At 41.8% G+C, this 15,177-nt stretch overlaps 1 protein-coding gene across 3 annotated transcripts in view; it reads right to left on the bottom strand.

Annotated features, from left to right (window-relative positions):
* The window catches only part of MID2 (midline 2), a 91,496-nt gene extending 76,835 nt beyond the window's left edge, over positions 1-14,661 (bottom strand). For 2 of the 3 annotated variants that reach the window (XM_065900371.1, XM_065900370.1), the window contains exon 1: positions 13,951-14,661. In XM_065900371.1, the coding sequence (XP_065756443.1) occupies positions 13,951-14,610 (660 nt within the window). In that variant the 5' untranslated portion in view covers positions 14,611-14,661. The remainder of the gene's footprint in view (positions 1-13,950) is intronic. The other variant, XM_065900369.1, reaches the window with a different exon arrangement.
* Positions 14,662-15,177: the final 516 nt, after the last annotated feature.

Below are 15,177 nucleotides of genomic sequence, written 5' to 3'. Positions count from 1 at the left end.
TCCTGGTCCTTATTCTGCTAGCACAGCATTCCTTCCCTTGGTTGTGTTCATTGCTTCATTGCTGTCTCCATGGTTCCTATGGTTCATAGTTGTTCAAAGTGCATGTTTTGGGCAGGGCGGGCGGGGGAGAGAGGGGGCAAGGGATAGTGGGAAGAAGGGGAGAGGACTCGTGTTGGCCCCTTTCTTCTCTGCTAGGTAGCTGTGGCTCCTTAGTACCCTTGGCGCTGTCCCATGAATCCATCCCAGAGGAGTATTCCCACAGATATATGTATTTCTAGGACAGGCAGTCTGATCTCACTTGTTCTCAATCTGGATTATGAGAATCAGCTTAATCTCTGCTTCTGGCCAGATCTCGCTTGGTTTCTTTGGCTTTATGCCCATGGGAGTGATTTTTTCACCATTTATTCCATTTTTCTTGGCTTGGATACAGTGTCTCCCCTGGCCTTCTTTAACCCCACCACCATCTCAATCTGTGGTCTTCTCCTTAGCAAGGAAAAAGGGAGAGTAAAAGGAAAAACAAAGCGCCGTAATTGTTGATTTGGACATGAGTTCTAAGCTAAGTAGATGTCAGGGGGAAAAAAAGAAATGGCAGTTCGGAGATTTAATACAAAAGATATTTCATTTCTACTTAATACAAAAGGTATTGAGCACCTACTCTATTCAAGGTGCTTTGACTTCAGCGATAAAGAGGAGGTGAAATTATGCTGGGTCTTGAAGGATAAGCAGGATTTTAATAGACAGAGATGGAGGCAGGCAGGGCGTTCCAGGCACAGGGAGAAGCATGAGCAAAAGTAAAAGGGAATAAAGCATAGGACACATCCAGGGAACAGAGGTGAGTTTGACTAGAACAGAGGGTACAAGAAAATAGAGGGGCACAGGCTGGAAATGGAGACAGAGGCCCTGTTATGAAGGTCTTAAATGTCTAGGTGAGGAGTCTGTACCTATTTTTGAAAGCAGTAGGGGTTTACCAAAGGCTTTTGGATCGATCTCTTGATCATTATGTAGTGTCCTTCTTTGTCTCTTCTAATAGTCTTTATTTTAAAGTCTACTTTGTCTGATACGAGAATTGCTACTCCAGCTTTCTTTTGGTTTCCATTTGCATGGAATATCTTTTTCCATCCCCTCACTTTCAGTCTGTATGTGTCTCTAGGTCTGAAGTGGGTCTCTTGTAGACAGCATATATATGGGTCTTGTTTTTGTATCCATTCAGCCAGTCTGTGTCTTTTGGTGGGAGCATTTAATCCATTTACATTTAAGGTAATTATCGATATGTATGTTCCTATTCCCATTTTCTTCACTGTTTTGGGTTTGTTATTATAGGTCTTTTCCTTCTCTTGTGTTTCTTGCCTAGAGAAGATCCTTTAGCATTTGTTGTAAAGCTGGTTTGGTGGTGCTGAACTCTCTCAGCTTTTGCTTGTCTGTAAAGGTTTTAATTTCTCCATCAACTCTGAATGAGATCCTTGCTGGGTAGAGTCATCTTGGTTGTAGGTTTTATTGAGCAAGATTATGACATAATCAGGGCTGCATTTATGAGATCAACCTATGTGGGGCAGACTAAGACAGGAGAGCCTGGGGGCAGGGGCACTGGTTAGGAGGAGAGTGCAATATGCAAAGCAGTTGGTAATGCAGATCTAGGCCAAGCTAAGAGGATAATCGAGAGAAACACGTTTCAAGAAAGGATTTGTCACTCTCAGATATGCAGAGAGCGCAAGAAATACGAGGCCTGAGTAAAGGCAGCTGGATTTGGTAATTAGAGGTCACTGGTGACCTTTGGAAAAGGAGTTTCAGTAGAGTTTTGGAAGCAAATGCCAAACTGTACAGGGTTAGTGAGTATGTCAATAGTGACGATGTGGAGGCTACAAGTCTGGACTCCTCTTCAAAAATTCGAACGTAAGGTGAATATGATGGAGCTGTAGTTTGATGAAAAGGTCCAGCTCAAGTTAGAGAGTGGGCATGTGTAACGGGCCCAATCAGTTTGTGATTTCCTCCCGCAGAGTGGTCCAGATTCCTAGATCAGTGGAAATTCCATGTCTCACAAATGAGTTTATGGACATATTAGGTAAATACAATGTAGATTGAGGAACTCAGAGCAGATACAGTGTAAGAAATCTGTGTTTCAACTGTAATGTGTTTTCTTTCAAACATGGGATTCCAAGGGGAGAATGTTTTCTAACAAGTGTATGCAACCTGTTGCAACACTTGTCATGAAACTGATATCTTATAAATAATTCATAATGCAGAGCAGGACTAAGATCCCTGCTGTGTGTTCCTCATTTGTGGCCCACAACTGAGACTCACAGCTTCTGTAAAGCCACTGAAAACAAAAATTAGGGCTGAACACATAATTTGGGGTCTGGTTAGACTAAGGACCTTGGGTCTCCATCACAACATTATGGCAAATGGTTATTTTGCTCTGGCCCCCTAGCAATTTGCAGAATGCCAGCACATTTTAGCAATCCAGAACTAGAACTGACAAGATGACTCTAATTTCATCTTTACTTCATTAATATGAAAAGGCTTTGAAAAATAAATCTTTGGCTAATGAAAACACCATCTGTTGATGGCTTTTTGCCACTGTTTTCTTACATTACGAGACATAATTTGAGGGAAACACCGAACATTTACTTACTCACTTCCTATTCATTTACCAGGAATTAAAGCCTCCTCTCAAGCTGGAATTGATTCTCAATAATCAACATATGCAAAGGGAAGCAGAGAATTGAAGCAATTATGCAGTTGATTTCCTCACCCTTCCTTATCATGCTTAGCCCTGACGAATCATTTCAAACTAGAAATTCTGGGCCACTCTAGGTATGAATTTCATTGATTTGGCCAAGTAATTATCATGTCTATACGCAGACTAAGTAAACAAAAAGGGTGTGTGTGTGTGTGCAAAATTTTATGTAAAACTAAACACGTCTCTTGGTTGTGTTGTTGTGGTGGTTGCTTGGTTGTGAAGAACCGGTTTGCTGTGTTCTTTTCTCATGCAGTCCACTTAGTGACTGAGCCAGGCTCCTTCTGCCCAAGCCTAGTTAGTGCAGCTTTCTCAGAACACTTGAACTGTGACAACGAGAGAGCCCAAGTGGCAGGGGAGATTGGAATGGAGATATCTGCCGGGAGGAAACTGGACAGGAGGTTGGCAGGGAGAGCAGGATGAAGCTCCCATTTCCTGCTGCAGGAGGTTAGCTCTGGGGCCTCCTGTGCTTCCCTGTGTGAAGGTTAGAGAAGCCATTTCAGCTATGAAACTGTGAGACCCTCCACACCTCCAGGTGGCTACATTGTTAGAGCTCTCACAAAACTGTACATGTGTCTAAACAGCACAAAGTGAGGGGAAGATTTGGCTGATTTGCATAATTGAGATTTTAAAAGGCCCAAGTTAGCTAAATTGGCAGTCTACACTGATTCCATTTTTATCCAAGTTCCACTTCATTTGTGTCATATAGACTTGGCCTGTTTGTGTTCTGTTATACCCTCCCCAAAGAGGAAAATGTTTTGCTATTTCTGAGAAAGCTAGGCACAGGCTATTTTTCTTCCAGACAGCTTCCCATAAAAAGAAATGGCTTCACTAACACTCTCAAATAATTGCTGGGGGTTTTTTTTCCACTTCTTTAGACACAGGTTATTTCAGATAACTTTCTCATTGGCTCCCTGAAGAAAACTAGCTACATGTCCAAACACCAGCTCTTCACTGAAGCCAGAGAGTCCCCTTATGGCACACACTTGACTGTGTTCTTCATATGTCACGCTCCAGGAAGGCACATGCATTCACACATGTATGAGCACACTTACATACACCTACCTGACACAGCGAGTCTTGAAGCCTAAAAAGGGGTCAGAGCCTTTCTGTTTGTTCTATTGAAACATGTTTTATTGCCATTGAATGCCTATATTCTCTCTTACTTTCGACAAGGTACAAGGCGAACATTATCTAAAACTAGACAAGATCCCAACTGTTTTGATGTGGGAATTGAACCTTGAAGGTTTCGAAAAGAAGTGAAGGGAAGAAGGGCCAACCCACCCCAAACCCGAGCCTCCCCAATTGACAGAAGACAACTTCATCTTTAAAAATACTCGGAGCCAGTGACCCCGTTACTATTCTTTAATAAGCTCTTTTTTGACATCTTGTCTATTCACTGATGTTCCCAGCTCTTCCAAAAGCCAGCAGCCAAAATCTTAGCACACTTTTGGGGTCACATTCTGCCTTCTTTTTTTAACTGCTTGTCTTAAAATACTTACTTTGCTTTTGCTTCAGTCTGTCACTTTATGTATCAATTACATATGGCCTTTCAACAGCAGAACACACCATCTGGTCCACAAACTGAAGCCCACACCCTTATGCCTGAGTTTATTCTTTCCCCAAACATTTATTCGCTGTTGTATAGACACGGGCTATGTCCCAGAATGAGATGCAGGTGACATACTGGAGGTATGAGGTCTACTCTACCTCAGGTTTGCTGGGGATCACCAGACTGGTCTTCAAGCCAGGTGAAACAGGTGGCCAGCCCTCCTCTTCTCAGAAGGTTCTGAAATCATCCAGCAAAGACACACCCTCTCCCAGTCCCCTTATCAGAAATGTTACACAAACAATCCCACATTCTTTTCTTTTCCCTCTGTTCAGTTGCATAGCATGGTTAAATCTCTAGCTTAAATGTATAAATTATTATTTGGACCTTTGAAAAGAAAACCTATACTAAAAACCTAAATCCAGTGTTCATTTTGATAATATTGAGCTGAAACCACTCTACTTTCCCGGAGGCCTCCATATCGTATTCCACTTGCACGATTCCTCTTCGGTTCCTGCCTCTCATACACATCCTCCCCTTTCTCCTTCACTTGCCCTTCCTCTCTGTCTACCGTCTAGACCAGGAATGTGCTGCAAGGCTCACCCCTCAGCCTTCATTCAGCTCCCTACTGCCTGGCTCTACCTCCACGCTAAAGACCCTCAAACCTATGTCTCTGGCCCTGATCCTTCGGCCACCACAAAGGCCTGAATTTCAACCCCTTCCGGAACACTTGCCCTTTCAGTTCTGAGAGTGCCCCATGCTCTATCTCCACCAGATATTTGAACAGACTATTTTCTCTGGACTAGAACACTCCCTGTCCCTGACCCCATCCCTGTCCCCCAACTAGGAGGGACACCTAAAGTCTCTAACGCCACCCAAAGTCTCTTCTGATGCCCCTCCTATGAGCTCTCTCTCACACACACACACACACACACGCCCCGTGCCTCCACTGCCACAGGACTCACCACACTGTCTTGTAACTGTGTCCTCATTCGTCTGCCTCTGCACCTCCCCCAGGGTTGGGATGTGCTGTCTTTATCACTGGAACCGCAACCCCTTTTCTAGTGCTTGGCACCTTCAGACTCAAGTCTGAAGTCATCGCCGAAAACTGCTAGTCCCTTCTTAATTTCTCTATTTCTGTAACCGATACCACCATTCTTCAAGACATCTCATCCTCAAAAATCATTTTTTAATTCTTTCTCTCCATCATCTATAACCACTACAGTCGTTCTCCAAGTCCTGTTAATTCTTTCTTCACAGTCTCTCTCCAGTTGGCCCTCTTCTCCAATGAATTCATTTATGATTCCCTGCTTTTGAGCCCAATGACTTCCTTTCACAGACCCTTCTTCTGTGCTTCAGAGAACCCTGTGCAAACCTCTGCCATGGCACTTACTATACTGAATTCGAAGATGTTCTTACCTATCTCCCTTACTGAGCTTTGAGCTCAGTAAGGCGGGCACTGTGCCTTAGTTCCTGTGTCCCCAGCTCCTACTACAATGACTTGAACAATTTAAGTGTTTAATAAACAAAGTGCAGGTTCATTAATTGTTTTTTAAATGAATGAATGGGCCCCTGGCCTAACACCCTGGGGCTACAGTTTAACTTCCTGTCTGGTCCATCTTCAGGGGAGATAAAGAACAAGAGAGTACCTCATTATATCAACCCTTTATGAACTTGAGTGTCATTATCACATTTTCCCCTTTAAACCTCACTTCTTTGGGTTCAATAATTCTTGTTTCCTTAATCTTTCTTCACCTATATTATATTTCTGTAACACGTTCTCTTGCCCAATAATAACAGACAGGATTTTCATCCACCCAAGAACAATCTCTGAGTCAATGTTTTGTAAGCTGTTCTCAGACTGATGATTGTTAGCTCTTTCAGATGTTGATGAGGAGGAGACTTGGGACAAAAGAAATAAAAGAAAAACAGAAAGATAAGAACACAGGTAGTTGGAGTATCCACTAGCTAAACTTGCTCTCAAACCTAAGAAACAATAGAAAACATCTTCCAACACAGAGTCCTGTTAATACCATGTGAGAGTAGAGCCAGAGAATCAATATAATTATTGGAGGGGGGAAAGGGGGGTTCAAATGAGTCTTAGCACACAGTTCGAGTAGAAATGGAATAATATGCATTTTTTACCCTCTCACACACATACAAAACATGTACAGATTTATACATATTATAAGTAATGGGGAGCAAGTCTTGGACAATTAAGAGACCACAGAGAAGCAAGATCTACAAGCAAGAATGATTTTACTATTGTTGAGCTGAAGGCTGGTTTTGCTGAAAAGACCCCATGACAGATATTACACCCACCCCATGCACACGTGTCCACCACCATACCTTAGAGAGTCCAAATCTAGACACAAATGCTTTGCTCTTATAATATTTAGCTACTGTGATTCAGTACCTAAGTGAGTGAAAGTGAGAAACAACTTCTTCTGTTCCCTCAGCTACGGTAACCCACCCTGGCCTCCACTGAAGATTTGTCTCACCATGAGGCTCATTTATTAGGGAGATCCCTAGTCTCAGGACAGGTTCTCCTGAAGTCCTAACTCTCCCTAGGGTGACCACAGAAAACCTGCCCTACACTCATGGCCCCCTCACACCCAAGTTACCCACAGATAAGCCCACAGAAGACTAACACAGGCACTCCTCCTCACACACAGTGACACACATTTATAGATACACATAGACGCACACAGATTAAATTCTCAGCCACTCACCCATGCAGAAATACACACACTCGTATATAATGGCACATACAGATGTATGCAAATATGCCCTCCCAACCCAGTCTCTCATAAAGATATTTCTCCTTCCCTTATACTCATATTCATACTGGTTCAGAAACAGTCAAATGTCCATTGGTAGATAAGTTGAGAGGGTATCTGTTTTGGCAGACAGGAGTGGGTGAGTAGACAAACAACTGGGAGAAGGGTGGTGGCCGAGTGAGAATGGGTGGGTAGATGATAGAGTGACTGAGTAGGAAGAAGGACAAGTGACCAACTATGATAAGATTCTAGAATATCATATTTTCCAACCTGTTGACTCTCGTTGTGGTTTTCCTTTGAATATTCTCCAAGTCTCATATCTCCCTTCTCTTTGGCAATCTTTGGCTCTCTCTGTCTCAGTCTCTCTTTGTGTGTGTGGTGTGTGTATTTTATTTTCCCATAACAAAAAGCTTACTCTAATACCAGGTAATATTTTATAACAACAAGACCCCTGATAGGTAAATGTAACTACATTTAAGAATTATTTGTAGGACTTCCCTGGTGGTCCAGGGATTAAGAATCCGCCTGCCAATGCAGGGGACATGGGTTCAATCCCTGGTTGGGGAACTAAGATCCCACATGTCGCGGGGCAACCAAGCCCGAGACACAACTACTGAGCCCATGTGCTCTAGAGCCTGCGCGCCACAACTAGAGAAGCCTACACACCACAATGAAGAGCCCACGCACCACAAGGAAGAGCCGGCACGCAGCAATGAAAGATCCTGCATGCCGCAGTGAGATCCCACGTGTCGCAACTAAGATCCAATGCAGCCAAAGAAAGAAAGAAAGAAAGAAAGAAAGAAATATTTTAAAAAAAAGAAACAGACATTTCCAATATCTTAAAAAAAAAGAATTATTTGTAGTAATGAATTTGTGGAAATGTAATGAGATAAAGAAAATGTACTTGTTTATTCCTTTCAGGAAATTCCTCTATTCCCCCTGGTTTTCATCAGCTATATTTTTGGCAGGCTGTGGGCATGGAAATGTGAAGCCATCACTCTCAAAGAGAATTACAATAATCACATCTGATTTATACAGATGTCACCATGGGGTTAGGCAGTTGGAAAATCCAGCAATCAAAATGGATAGGCACGTAAAATTAAGGACATGTCATACTTTTGCTAACACTGTGGTTTTGAACATTATCAGTAGTTCACAGGAGATTTTTCTCCCCAGACTTCTAAGGTATTCATAATGGTAAGACAGCGTTATATCTTATGATTATGGAAACAAGCTATAGATGCTGGTATACTTACTGCAAATCCATTACAAAGATTTAATTCACTTGGATTTCTTGAGCATATACTATGTGTGCTAGACACTAAGGAAGACATTGGAGAAATAAAAGACACTGTGCCTGGCCCCCAAAGAATTTATGGTAAAACTGGGGTATGTTGGAGCGGCCTTGTGGGATTTTAATTGAGCACTAAAGAATAGGTAGGATTCCTAAGCAGGCCAAGAGAACAGTATGAGTGAAAGTTAAGAGTCAGGAAAGGGAGTAGTATGTTTAGCAGACAGTTAGGTTAGACTGGACAGGTGAAGGTAACATGTTTGAGAGTGGCAGGAAGAAAAGACAGCTGGGCAAGTATGAGAACCAAGTTGTACAGAACTTGGAATATTGAGTTGAGATCTGTCACCAATAGAGAGTCACCCAAATTTGACTTCTTTTATAAAGCCACATTTATTAATACAATAATATCAGTCTTTTCTAAGGGGAGGAAGTCATGTGACAATGAAAACTCTAAAATGTGAAGCACTAGAAACACAACACAGATCATGAACTAAGATATATATTGGGAGTAGTAAATGAAAAGTGAGAGAGAAAATAGTTACTCTGATAGGCCTTACAACTGTAATAACTGTCAAAAGCACAATTATTCTTTCAATTGAAGAACCACTGATAGCCTTCTGAAGGATATTTAGGTAAACTGGACTATTAACTAAGGATAATAAACTATACTGAGTATCCCAAACCCTCTAGTCCATTTTGAGTACATGTTAAGATGACAGGCTGGCTTCTGGTTATTCTGACCTTTCATCTATAATGTAATGATCTGTTTATTCTTTACTGAACAAATAAATATTAGAGACCACTAATCCTAATCAGGGATTAGTAAAAAAAAAAAAGTGTAGTTATAAACGCCAACAATGAATCTCCAGAACTAAAAGTACAAACAAACACTGTATCAGTCACTGGCCATAAAGTCAAACCCCTTTCCCTACTCCTGTAGGACTCCCGTGCTCCTCTCAGGGCCAGGGGAGTATACTCAAGGCCATCTCCCCTATAGCTTCTGACAGCTGGCTTTCTCCTTTCTCCTTGGGGAAGAATCAAGCAGATTAAGGGGATAATCCTAAATGCTTTCCTAAATTAAAATTAATTCAAAGAAGTGAGGATATGTGACACTAAAAGTCAGACTTCCTCTCTGCTTAATGCGGAGAACTAATATCCTTTTATACTTGGCACCAAACCAAAGTGGCTCCTACCCCCACTCCATCCCCCTCTCACACAAGCAGCACCTCCCTCTCCCCCCTCAAAGCCCAAGATGTTCCAGACAACATAACAAACCACACGGTTGGGAATGATTCATATGTTTCCACTCTCCGTCCAAAAATGAGCAAAGAAGTTTCCACTTAATTTATAATCTGAATTTTCTGCACATTTCCTAAAAACTTAAAGGGGAACGATTCAAAACTTGGCCTCTCTTTCTCCAAAAATTACTGATTAGTTACAGAGTAAAGGATCTTTTGGTAAAATACTTTTGTGTTCCATCTATCCCTGGAGACAAGGACTATAGCTGCACGATGCCAAATATCTAATCAATCATCCAATGTTTTCATGTTTTCGGATGTTTTCAAAAAGCTGGTGCTCTGTAGATACAGGCTTATTCTATCCAGTCTTTTGTTATCTCAACAGTACATATGGATACAGATTTTTCTGTTTGGAATATTTCTCAAGGCCAATGCCTTATTATAGTTCCAACACCTGCAAATATTTGGCAAGAGATTGTTCTACCTCTCCATGTCCCCCACTCTTCCTGCACCCCGCCCCCAACTCTTGCCATTAAAAAACTCTAAGTTTATACTATGTCTTTTCCTTGACGCTGTTAACCGTTTATCTGTGACCCATGAAATGTGCAGTTGCTGGAGCATAAAAGTAAGTTTCAAATCACATTTCATAGGGAAAATTTAGGTCCATAACAAAGTGACAGCAGGCTGCAATAGAAAGCAACTCAGCTCTAGAAGCTGAGTTCCAGTTCCAGTTCTGGGACTTTGACCAAATTGCTTAACCTCTCAAAGCCTCCATTTATACCACTTTAAGGCGTAGGGCTTCAACTAGACCAAGTCCAAGGCCTACCATCTTAGGAGTCTAAGAATTGCAGCCACTAGAGGACATGATACTATACATAGAGAATCCTAAAGACTCTACCAGAAAACTACTAGAGCTAATCAATGAATTTGGTAAAGTAGCAGGATACAAAATTAATGCACAGAAATCTCTGGCATTCCTATACACTAATGGTGAAAAATCTGAAAGAGAAATTAAGGAAACACTCCCATTTTACGATTGCAACAAAAAGAATAAAATACCTAGGAATAAACCTACCTAAGGAGGTAAAAGACCTGTACTCAGAAAACTATAAGACACTGATGTAAGAAATCAAAGATGACACAAACAGATGGAGAGATATGCCATGTTCTTGGATTGGAAGAATCAACATTGTGAAAATGACTCTACTACCCAAAGCAATCTACGGATTCAATGCAATCCCTATCAAACTACCAATGGCATTTTTCACAGAACTAGAACAAAAAATTTCACAATTTGTATGGATACACAAAAGACCCTGAATAGCCAAAGCGATCTTGAGAAAGAAAAATGGATCTGGAGGAATCAGGCTCCTGGATTTCAGACTACACTACAAAGCTACAGTAATGAAGACAGTATGGTACTGGCACAAAAACAGAAATATAAATCAATGGAACAGGATAGAAAGCCCAGAGATAAACCCACACACCTAGGGTCAACTAATCTATGACAAAGGAGGCAAGGATATACAATGGAGGAAAGACAGGCTCTTCAATAAGTGGTGCTGGGAAAACTGGACAGGTACATTTAAAAATATGAGCTTAGAACACTCCCTAACACCATACACAAAAATAAACTCCAAATGGATTAAAGACCTAAATGTAAGGCCGGACACTATAAAACTCTTAGAGGAAAACATAGGAAGAGAACTCCATGACATAAATCACAGCAAGGTCCTTTTTGACCCACCTCCTAGAGAAATGGAAATAAAAACAAAAACAAACAAATGGGACCTAATGAAACTTCAAAGCTTTTGCACAGCAAAGGCAACCATAAACAAGACCAAAAGACAACCCTCAGAATGGGAGAAAATATTTGCAGATGAAGCAACTGACAAAGGATTAATCTCCAAAATACATAAGCAGCTCATGCAGCTCAATATAAAAAAAAGAAACCACCCAATCCAAAAATGGGCAGAGACCTAAGTAGACATTTCTCCAAAGAAGATATACAGATTGCCAACAAACACATGAAAGAATGCTCAACATCACTAACCGTTAGAGAAATGCAAATCAAAGCTACAACGAGGTATCACCTCACACCAGTCAGAATGGCCATCATCAAAAAATCTACAAACAAATGCTGGAGAGGTTGTGGAGAAAAGGGAACCCTCTTGCACTGTTGGTAGGAATGTAAATTGATACAGCAACTATGGAGAACAGTATGGAGGTTCCTTAAAATCTAAAAATAGAACTATCATATGACCCAGCAATCCCACTACTGGGCATATACTGTGAGAAAACCATAATTCAAAAAGAGTCATGTACCACAATGTTCATTGCAGCTCTAGTTACAACAGCCAGGACATGGAAGCAACCTAAGTGTCCATTGACAGATGAATGCATAAAGAAGATGTGGCACATATATACAGTGGAATATTACTCAGCCATAAAAAGAGACGAAACTGAGTTGTTTGTAGTGAGATGGATGGACCTAGAGTCTGCCATACAGAGTGAAGTAAGTCAGAAAGAGAAAAATAAGTACTGTATGCTAACACATATATATGGAATCTAAAAAAAAATGGTTATGAAGAACCTAGGGGCAGGACAGGAATCAAGATGCAGACATAGAGAATGGACTTGAGGACACGGGAGGGGGAAGGGTAAGCTGGGATGAAGTGAGAGAGTGGCGTGGACATATATACACTACCAAATGTAAAATAGATAGCTAGTGGGAAGCAGCCGCATAGCACAGGGAGACCAGCTCGGTGCTTTGTGACCACCTAGAGGGGTGGGATAGGGAGGGTGGGAGGGAGACGCAAGAGGGATGAGATATGGGGATATATGTGTATGTATAGCTGATTCACTTTGTTATACAGCAGAAACTAACACACCATTGTACAGCAATTATACTCCAACAAAGATGTTAAAGAAATAAATAAATAAAAATAAAAAATGGGAAAAAAAAAGAATTGCAGCCACTGAGATTGTTGCTCTGCAGTCTTGATATGAATGAGAATATCACCCTTAGTGAAATCAACAAACATTAAAATTTGTACAAATTTATAAATATTAAATGTAAATAAAAAATCAAAAACAGCACAAACCATTGTCAATGTGACTCTCAATATTGTTTTCAATAAATTACAGAAGGGAAAATGTATCCTATTCTGAGTATTACTGCCCTCACCAACATCATAATTTTTACATATGTTACAATGACTTTTCCATAGCATGGCAAGAGGAAGATCTCCACTCTTTTATTGCCTTCCTTCCATCCCATCTGGGTCTTCCTTCCAGCTTGGCTTATATATCTAGGCCTGATTTTGGAGTGGTAATCTTATTATTCAGTTAAACATTTTATTTTTCTGGAATTTCTGTTAAGTAGCTTCTTAAGAGAAATCAAGCCACATCGCAGACAGGCAGTGGGACTAAAACAATTTTGCTGGATCTGACATTTGTTAACATCAACGTGAGGTAGTAGTGCTTTAAAAAAATAGGCACTTAGACTTGCATATCGATACTATGCTGGCACAACAACTTCAGAAAACTCTGGCCACCGAACAGGAACTTCCCAGGCAGAGACTGCAAACAAGCACTTCAAAACGAACACTGGCACAAAATATGATACTGGATTAAATATTTATTGCCTTCAGTTTAAATTTTTAGTTCAGGTATTTGATTATCGCTCCTAACTTCGTGGTACACCGAAGTCCCTTTTTTGGCTGTTTGTTTTGTTTTGCTCTGTTTTTTAAGGCAGGTTTAGAATTAGCCCCCTCTTAAGGGCTTGGTGGCAAATGGTAGTGGCCAGTACCAAAACTTTGCTTATTTAGTGTACTGAGTGTGCAAACACATACACTACTGTCCTCCACAAAAACCTCTCACCTACACAGATACACTCAGACACCTCCACCCACACATACCGGAGACACACCCAACCTTCCCATAGCTATACGCATATATATGCAAATCAGCACATATGCTAATTGTAATACACCTACACGGGTACTCACATACTTAAAAGAAGAGGTAGAAAGATCATGGCAAAGATATATAGGGTACAATATATCACTGTCAGAGGAGAGAGGCTGCTGTTTCTCTGGCCATACTATTAGTATGAGCCATAGGCTAATTCCCCCAGAACTGGCCAGAGGTGAATGAACGCAAGCAGGTTTGTGCAACAGATGAAACAGGTTCCAGTGAGAGCCTGCAGGCGAGGAGGCTATTTGTCACGAGAAGAGTTTGGAGTTAATTCACTTGTCATATAGAAAAAGTGACCTGGTTTATTAGGGAACTTGCTAACTGTATAACTGGGTATAAAGAGACAAAGTCGTGTAAGGGCTATCTCCCAGATCCCTTACCTTGAGCTTCTCAAACCGATCATTCAGGGACGCGACCTGATGGTCTCGGTGACGCCCCACCAGTTTGCATAAGGCACAGATCAATTGGTCATCAGATACACAGTACATGTTCACTTTCTCATTCTCATGGTCCAGGCAGGTGATCCCTCGAAGATGTGTGTCCGGCACTGGTTCCACCAGGCGGTGGCTGGTGAAAGGTTTCTTATTGGGGTGCGTGGCCCGCAGGCAACGGTCACAGTAGGAGACCTCACAGGTGATGCATGTTTTCACTGCATCCCTTGGCGGGTCCTGCTCACAAAACTGGCAAGCAATTCGCTCACTAGACATGGCGCTGCTGGGCCTGTAAGTCCTCTCCCGGCGGCTCTCACTTGGGGAATTGGGTCCACTGACGGAAGCCTTCTGGAAGCGATCAATAATGTTCTGCAGAGTCACATTCCTCTTGAGGCCATCCAGGCCCCGGTGGTTCAGTGAGATAACATACCTGCACGTAGGACACTGGAAAGCAGTAATGGGTTCAACGGATTCACCAGAGCTGCAGCTCGAGACCAAGATGCGATGGGCACAGCTGAAGCAGAGGCTGTGAGCGCAAGGGAGCAGAAGGGGGTCTTCAAACAACTCTAGGCAGATTGGACAGGTCAATTCAGACTCCAGTGTTTCCATCTTTAGTGAAAATAATCCTGCTGAGGCATTAAGAACCGCAGAGGCTGGGCTTTCACCTGCAAGGAACACGAAGCAAGAGTCATTAAGCATTTCCAAAGGAAACGTGGATGTAGCATAATTACACACTAACCAATGGAGGTTTTACAGGCTGGATTCCCCAGGGATGCTGGAGCAATAGGGAAGTGAGCTGGGAATTAATCAAAAAGCCATTCTCCCCCTTTAAACCTTGTTTTTGACAAATGCCTGGGTTTATTTTCCTGCACTAATAAACAGAAACTAGAGGCCAACTCTGAATCCCGGTTTACTGACTCACATTCCTGTTCCAACTCACCACACTGGTGCGGATCAGTCTCTCACACACCCTCTCCACTGACATCTCTTGTCCTGGACTATGATGCACCTGAGGCCCTGCCAAATTCTCAGTCTCCATTCTCCAATATTGTTCTCTATTTTACTTCCAGTTAAAATACAGAGGCTGCTCCTATTTCACATCTAGTGGAAGGAAAACAAGGCCATATTTGAAACTAACTCTCTAGTTCTTGAAATGATCCCATTCTCAGAGCCTGC

The sequence above is a fragment of the Phocoena phocoena genome, chromosome X, assembly GCF_963924675.1.
Source record: "Phocoena phocoena chromosome X, mPhoPho1.1, whole genome shotgun sequence".
In the NCBI taxonomy this organism is placed as follows: domain Eukaryota; kingdom Metazoa; phylum Chordata; class Mammalia; order Artiodactyla; family Phocoenidae; genus Phocoena; species Phocoena phocoena.
Note: the sequence above shows the minus strand (reverse complement) of the source record. Positions and strands in the feature narration are given on the sequence as shown.